At 54.7% G+C, this 8,306-nt stretch overlaps 1 protein-coding gene across 1 annotated transcript; it reads right to left on the bottom strand.

Annotated features, from left to right (window-relative positions):
* On the bottom strand, nucleotides 1-3,579 carry LOC121453145 (small integral membrane protein 32). Its single transcript, XM_041659656.1, has one exon. It carries the CDS (start codon nucleotides 3,262-3,264, stop codon nucleotides 2,953-2,955), a length of 312 nt encoding a protein of 103 aa, XP_041515590.1. The 5' UTR covers nucleotides 3,265-3,579; the 3' UTR covers nucleotides 1-2,952.
* Nucleotides 3,580-8,306: the final 4,727 nt, after the last annotated feature.

Below are 8,306 nucleotides of genomic sequence, written 5' to 3'. Positions count from 1 at the left end.
TAGAAGTCCGGTTTGAAGATTCTGGTTAAGTCAGTTTGGGAAGAGGGTTCAAAGATGGCCAGCATCTCTGTATGTGCACACATAGCCTTCTCAGCTACGGGGAGTGAGGGGTACGTGAGGGCTTCACCCCTGTCTTCAGGAAGCTCCAGTTCCCTGAAAATGCAGCCGTTCTGGGAATCAGGACCTTGACATCAGATTGGGGAGAGCATACCTATCACTCTGCCCACAATACTAAATTGTAATCCCATTGTAGTCCACTGGCTTACATATCGGCAGAGGAGATGGGAATTCGGCCACATCCTGCTGTCCCTGGGGAACCCCAGTCCCACGTAAAGAAGAACCATTGCTGCTCAGCCAGCCCAGGAAATAGGTAGAGTCATTCAGAAAGTGCTGGCACAAGGGGCTCCCTCTCACTCGGCCTGCTTTCTAGATTCCAGCTCCATGTAGGCCCAGTTATCTGAGACTGTATTCCAGAAGCATCTACTGAAAGTAGCCACAGCCATGTTCTAGAGACATGTGTTCCAGCTTGTGTCTATCTTAGCACCTTTGGCCACCTTGGTGCTATGAGGGGGTCCCAATGGCTATGCATCATTGTGGCTATTGCTGATAGTGGTTTAGGAACCCACAGGTGACTAACTTCGTAACCTATTACTCAGTCATGTTCTTCTCTGAGGGGACCAGCCGTTGTTTTTCCTTGTGGCCACAGAAGTCAGGTGAGCACATCCTGTCTGGGAGTCAGCTTCTCTCCTCAGCAGTGCTGCCTCACGTCTGTATCTCAATTTAACCATCTTTAGCATTTGATAATTCTTCAGTGGGAGCGTTGTTCAGGCCTTTACACTGGTTTAGTATGCTGCCTGACAGAGCTTGGTGATACCATACCCATTTCACAGAAGAGGCCACAGGATATAGGTTAAATAGTTCACACAAGATCATATGGCTTTTGAGAGACAAGTTGGCATGTAAAGCCAGAGGGTCAGGACAGAGTTGGGACTGGCTCAGCACATCACCTTCAAAGCTGGCCGCTGGGGTGTAGTAGAATGCCCTTCTACACAATATTCCCATCCTTCCCAGTCCCCAGTCTTGAGCATGTGATTTTGGTATGCCAGCTAGGGGCTCGTGGTTTGCTCGTCTATGCTCATGAAGTCTCTGCAGCCACATTGCCTGTGGATTAGCTGGCTTATCCTTACCAAAGGCTTGAAGATGTTTGGCTCCGTTTCCTATAATCTACAATGCTCTGGGGAGCTTGTGGAGTGGGTTGTGCTAGCTAGAGCCTGCCGGCTTTGTGAGCAACCCCACACCTGGAAACTTTCCTGCCACCGCCTGCCTCCTCCCTGGCTTCCTAGGATAGGGGTAGGAGGCATGGTGGAGAACCCTGCCTAGGCTGCCCGAGCCTCCTGTCCGGCCATCCGAACATGTCTAAAAGCCCTTATGAATGTTGCCGACTTCCTGTGTGTATGCATTCAGGCAGGGGCTAATGTGCTTTTCCTGCTTCAGGTTCCCATGACTCCAGCATGGCTGAGAATTAACTGGATTAATATGTCAGATTCTTCTTCAGTAAAAATGTCTCCTAAGCTCAAGTGAAGTGAACTTTAAGCCAAGTAGCTCCTGGGAGTATTTTACACGACCATGAAAAGAACTTCCTGGCCTAGCACGGTAGCACATGCCCTTAATCCCAGCCCTCGAGGGGCAGGGGCAGGGGCAGGGGCAGGGGCAGAGGCAGGGGCAGGGGCAGGGGCAGAGGCAGAGGCAGGGGCAGGGGCAGGGGCAGAGGCAGAGGCAGGCAGACCTCCATGAGTTCCAAGCCAGTGCTGTGAGACCCTGTGTCAAAAACCAACCATCCACCTGGAATTAGGCTGACTTTGAAAATAGCCAAGGCTGTCCCCAGACCTATCTCCTTGTCCTCCGTTCCTGTGGAGTTCTCGGGACTGACTTCTCTCTGCTTGGGAGGAAGTGCCCTCTCCCCCTTTTAGGACCTACCTTCACCAAGCCCTGTCTCTGGTTCAGAAGCTTCAGGCCCAAGAAGGTTCTGAGAGCAAAGGTGCGAGGGAAGGACCTGCCTCGCAGAGAGGGTCTCCATGGGGTCCTGTTAGAAGGAACTGATTCAGCAGGTCAGATGGCAGTTATCCCTGGAGTCTGCCACAAAACAAAACAAAACAAAACAAACCCCTCTTTCCATAGCAGGTGAAATGCTGGGGAAAACCAGGGAGGAGGTGGTATGCTCAGACCGGCCCTGGCAGTAGAAGATACCTCCGGTCTAGGCCCTCTAGATAGACCCGCTCATACTCCCTTTCCAAAATGGTGCAACTAATGATCAGTGTTCTCAGTGCTGGGTTTAATTTGGTGAGATTTTATTGTAGAAACATGATCCGTGGAGGCCTGAGGTGCAGACTCTCCCGTGCAGGACCCTGCAGCTGTGACCCTTTGCGCCTCCACTAGCTCCCTGGGCCCCTGCTCTTAAAGGAAACTAGGTAGTTGAACCCGAGCTGGACACAATGAACCCTTGCATTATTTCCCTATCGGATCCCCAGGGTCAAAGAGCAAGAGGGGTGGTAGCCACTGCAGGGAGACAGCCATAGGGCTGGGGAGCCCAGTCCGGAGAGGCAGCTCTTGGTTAGTCCCTTGCCGTGCCTGCTGCCCCTCTGTGAGCAAAGCCAGGAACTCACCAGGCAAGCCAGGCTCCTGTCTGGCTGGGTACTCCTCTTTCTGGATGGTTTCCTGGCAGGACCCGATGTAGAGGGTAGAAGGGGGCACTCGACTGGGGAGTACTTTCAGGCACCCCACACAAACCTCAACGGCTCTCCCGCCATCACTTATTCTCCAGGTCCGAAAGGGTCTTTTAGTTCTAGACGAAGTGTCCCAGGGGCCAGCGACTCTGGAGCCCACCCTGCCCTGCTCCTGCTGGAGGCTCTTCGAGACTAAGACCAAGCGCCCCAGGGCCTGATTCAGTCTGCTCTAAACCGGCCGCGTCTTCCAGGGCGCACGGGCATCGCGCAGCGAGCGGTCGTGGGGCAGCGCAGCAAAGGCCGAGTGGCGCAGCTGGCAGCCGATGAAGAGGACGACGAGAGCCACAGATAGCAGCAGGAGGAAGAAGAGCAGCAGGTAGGTGGACAGGTCAGGCTTGGTGGCCGAGCCGTCCCGAACTCCACGCGCGGTAGCCAGTTCCAAAGGCAGAGCACCCTCTGCCTTAACTGTGGCTCCGGGGGCCAGCGCGCCGCTTCCCGCTACCTCCGGGCCGCTGGTGGCGTTGAACACGTCTCCGTACATGATCCGCGGGTCCCGCCGATCCTGGCGGGACCACCTCACTTCTGCTGCAGACCTGCGCTGCTCAGCGCCTCCATGGCGTTCCCCTCCTGCGCACCTGAGGAGGAATTGATGCCCCGCGGGCGGGAGGTCACCGAGACAACTGGAGGGTGGGGAGGGGCATTCAGATGTGTAGTCCAGGCGACCCAGGCACCTCAGGTGTTCCCTCTTCCCATTGTTGCTACCAGGACAGAGTCCTGAGCCCTTGGCCCATCTCGTGATTTTTTTCTGTCGCTCTTCAGCTTGGATGAGCTCCGGAGCAGTCCTGGGCTGCAGCAGCTACTAAGGGTGCAGGTGAATGCAGCAGCAACTCTGTTGGGCTCTGCGCTGGGCTCGGGGTGCTCTGGGATCCTCCGCTTCCCCAGTCCTGCAGCCTCGGATCCTTGTCCAGACGCCCGGTGTGTAGGAGCCTGTCCTAACGCGCTCCCACCGCTGCTGCTGCTGCTGCGCTGCTGCTGCTGCGCTCCTGTCTGAGCTGGAGACTGAGCTCCTAGCGCCTTCTGTCCTGGGCGGGAGGCAGGGAGGTGACAGGATTTGCAGCACTGCCTTGAGAGAGGCTGCAAGCCAATGGATGTCCTAGGATCAGAAAGGAGGCAGCACTGTGCCTGCCTCTCATCACTCCGAAGAGGACACTGGGGGGGGGGGGGGTGGAGGGAGAGAGAGGAGCCGGAACAAGAAAGGCTGGGAGGGGAGTGGGGTTTTAATTCCTCTTCCCAGTTGCTTCTCCAAGCCTCACACCTGAGATTGAACGAGCTGGGATTTGAACCCGAGCCATTGCACAGTGGTTCTGGCAGCTGATGTTCATGGCTAACCACAGGTTGGATACAGGGCATAGGCTTCAGGGTTTAGGTCTAACACTGCGACCTGTCACAGCGGTGTGGCACCGCTGCCTGGAAAGATGTCACTTGCCAAGCTTGCACACCAGGGTTGTGGTGCAAGGGAGCCTGGGCTCAGTCCCTAGCTACCTTTCGAGGTGTGGGGCACAACTGATTTCTGACCAGCCACAGGCCATCAGGCAGAGCACTAAATTAAGGGGTGAGCTGATTACTTTCTGTCAATTTGACACAAGCTAGAGTTATCTGGGAACCCCAAGAAGGAAACTGACTGAGGGCATGTCTGGGGGAGAAGGCGTTTTCTTGAATAAAGACAATGTGGGAGGTGTGCTGTGCCATCCCTGGGCAGGTGGTCCAGGTCCATGAGAAAGCCGGCTGAGCAAGCTATGGGAAGCAAGCTAGTAAGCAGTATTCCTCCATGGCTTCTGCTTCCGTTCTGCCCTGGCCTCCCTCAGTGATAAACTGTGACCAGGAAGTAAGCCAAAAGAGACCCTTTCCTTCTCTGGGCAGGTCTTTCTTGGTCAGAGAAGCAAACCAGAATGGGGGCAGCCTGAGTCAGAGACCAAGTGCCACCAAGTGTCACCAAATGCCCCCTGTTCCCTTAACCTTGCCTCTTTAATTACCCCCCCCCCCCCCCCCCGCCGGTATAGCCAGTTTGCATAGAGCCCCAGTGACTGGCTGCCCGTTGCTTAGTCTGGGCACACCTGAGCAAAATGGGACTGAGGAGAGGTGATTCACACGGGACCTGTGGGTGCTCAGGGTTCCATGTGAGTCGGTCCCTTGCTCAACAACCCTTGTCTGCTCTGCTGTTCCATAAAGAGGCAAAAAGAGAGCATGAGCTGACCACTGTCTACTCAGATCGATAGCCCTGGAAAAGGCTTGGTGGCCACACTATAAGTGGGAAATCAGTGGGACTGGGGGTGGGGGCAGCAAGTCTTGCCTTCAAGCGTGAGGCGAACACCCAGTTGCCACGCTCAGCAGGCGTGGGCTGCAAGGCCGGAGCCAGGCGCTGCAGGTGAGAGACACAGGACCAGAGTAGACAGTGGCCTCAGATGTGCAGGGGCAGATGCTTCTTCTGGTTTCACATTCTAGACGTCTCTCTCACTCCTCACCCTACTGTCGGCTCTGCTACCTCCCCCACTGTGGGAGAGCATTACCCAAGCAGCCATGTTCACGTCTGTGTCCCTCTGTGCCTTTCTCCTCCCCACATGGAGAAGTAAGAGCCTCAGGAAAGCCTGGGCTGGCAGCTGAATGAGCTGATGGAAAGAGGAGCTAGTTTCTCTCCTACCGCACACTGGGTGCGGCCACAGCACAGCAGGTCAGAGGTCATCCCCACAAGCCCAACTCTCCATGTCACGGAGACACCTCTTCACCCTGTCTCACTTGACATGGTGGCCCTGAGTGTTGAAGTGAACAACACATAGGGTATTCTGGGGAGACTCCCCGGGCCAGGAGGGGCCATGTAGAAGTTAGGGAACAGCAGGACTCAGCACTGCCCACACCTGCTGGGTTGCCACCCTTGGCAGCCTCCGTCCTGGCAAGCAGCCTATGTGCTTAAAGGACACCAGTCCCTGGGCCTCCACGTTTGGCAACTGTTTAGACCAACAACTCACTTTTCAGATGGGAAAGCTGGCTCGGAGAGGTGCCAGAATTTATCTTCGTTAGCCCCGGATACTGTAACTGGCCCAGGGCTGCAGTAGCAGGGGCAAGTGTTGCTTGCTCTGTAGGTCTGGTCTAATTTGTACTGCACTTGCATGGGAGGTGAAGTCCTACAGACAGGCCAAGCCAGAACAGGCCTCCCTGGCACCTTACCCACGCAGTAATCAGCCGCGGGGCTGGATGGAGGTTTGCTTCTGGGATCTTGTGTGGCTTGAATGAAAGGCCCAGGTGGTTAGGTTTGGGGCTTGGTCTGGAACTCTCTCCCGAGCACTGGGTGGGAAGTGGTGAGGCTGACTTTGCCCATTTCTACTAAGTACCAGCCTGGCTAGATAAGTGCCCAGGCAGTGGGCTTCCTACAGCTGTGTGGGCAGCTCAGTTGGGAGGTCCTAAGTGGCATCCTGGGCAGGACAATGCCTTTGGGCTGTAAAGGGAGGCTGGGTAGCAGACAGATGGCTGCTCTGTCTCCGGTTGTGTCTCTAGGATGTGGCTGTGGAACGTGGGTATATAAAGAAGGCTTGGTATCAAGAGAGGGTCCCTTCCTTGCAACATCGTAGGCTCATGGTGGGGGCAAAGCATCTCTGATGCTGGCCCAGGCCCCTGACACCACTTGCTCCTCCTGTCTGTGCTGCGCAAGTCCTCCCACCTGGCACTGAAGGAGCTGGACCACCAAGGCCGTGCAGATGACAGATGACGGCACTGAGCTGTTCTCATGGCAGAGCGGTTCTGGTAGCTGCTGTTCGTGCCTCTATCCACAAACTGAGCACAAATGGCCTTCAGGGTTCATCTCGCACACTGCAGCCTGTGATGGCACACTGCTGTACCTCTGTGCCTCCCAGGCAAGAGGGCGGGGCCTAGGTAAGGGGTCACTTCCAAGGTCACACAGCTGGGTTGCAGGGTGAGGGAGCCTTGACTGCCACAGCCTGGGAGTGTTCACCCAGTCTATCAAGCCGCGTGTTATCAAGCTGCGTTTTCTCTTGACAAAGTTGGAGGGGTACCCTGCCTCTTTGGGGGAGTCCTCTGGTATCGATGAGGAAGCCACCGTTTATTTTCTGAAAGACAGAGCCCTGAGAGGGTTGATCATGTTCCTTGCACATCCCCGGGCAGGCAATTGAACAAGCCTGTCACTGAGTGAATGCACAGATAGAGTTTGCGCAGTTTTTTATGCAAGCTGGAGTGACCTTCCATTAAGGGTGCTTTGTGGATGCACACATTTAAGTCTTTGAAAGATTATAAAAGGGGGCTCTGAGGCCGCCTTTGACTGGCAGAGGTCACAGGGCTGTGCGCTCACAAGGACCTCTCTCCCATTCCGTGCTTATTGAGTGGTATGTGTGCCCCTCCTGATGCCTGTCTGCAGAGCCCCAAGGGAGGCGAGGTAAGGACACCCTCCTGCCTTGACGACCATTTGGCAGTTGTTGAGTGGAAACTAGGGGAGCATTGATGTAGCACACCTGCGCTACGGGATGGTTCACGAGCCAGGAAAGGGGCTGGAGGTTTAAATACACACATACACACACACACACACACACACACACACACACACACAGAGAGAGAGAGAGAGAGAGAGAGAGAGAGAGAGAGAGAGAGGCACGGGTCATCCTTGAAACAAGAATGCCAACTTTATTATGTGCCAGGGAAGCTTATATAGGTAGGGATCCTTAACTGATAGCCACGCCCCAGCTCTTGGGATTTCCAGCTGTAACACCCACCAGGAACCACTTCTCTGCCATCAGGAACTCATGAGGGTCTTGTGCTCAGAGCAGCTGCAGGCACAGGAAAACAACTTGTTTACTCTGCTCACTCCAGCAGGCAAAGGGTCTGAGCCAGACAAAGAAAATCAAGGGACCGGAGGTCTGCAGCCCCCAACACACTGAGCCCCAGGATTTTGTAAACTTTGCTGAAACTGGTACGGTTCGTGGTGAAGCCATTTCTGTTTCTTCTAAATGTTTGGGGAATCACTATGAAACCACTAATGTCAAACAGACTGGGGGTGAAGAGACTTCCTGTGTATGTGGGGGTGGTGGTGGTGGGTGGGCTCATAGTTCCCCTCTGACTGATGAAGATACATACCCTGCTTGCAGAACTTATTTTTGGTTTGAGGATTGTTTTATTTATTTATTTATTTTGGAGACAGGTTCTCTATGAGTAGCCTTGGCTGTCTGGAACTCGCTCTGTAGACTAGGCTGGCCTTACACTCAGATCCGCCTGCCTCTGCCTCCTGAGTGCTGGGATTAAAGGCATGCACCACCACCACCGCCGGGCTATTTTTATTTTTATTTTTTTCTAACTGCCTTTGCTCCAGCATCTGAGTCAACCTGAGGACAAAGAGGAGGTGCCATGTTTCCGGCATAGTAAACCCCCCTTCTGTGGGACCCCTCTCACATCCGGCATGCCCGTTCTCCCAGCCTGTTGCTTAGCCTCATTAGGAAAACTGCTTCATTTTGGAGTCTTGGGAGCAATTTGTTGTTTATTTCCTAAAATGACCATTCTAAGCGGCAGCTAGGTCATCAGCCAGTA

The sequence above is a fragment of the Microtus oregoni genome, unplaced genomic scaffold, assembly GCF_018167655.1.
Source record: "Microtus oregoni isolate MIOR12 unplaced genomic scaffold, Mior012 000011F_ref0000422, whole genome shotgun sequence".
Taxonomy (NCBI): Eukaryota; Metazoa; Chordata; class Mammalia; order Rodentia; family Cricetidae; genus Microtus; species Microtus oregoni.
This window is presented reverse-complemented; position numbering and strand designations above follow the sequence as displayed.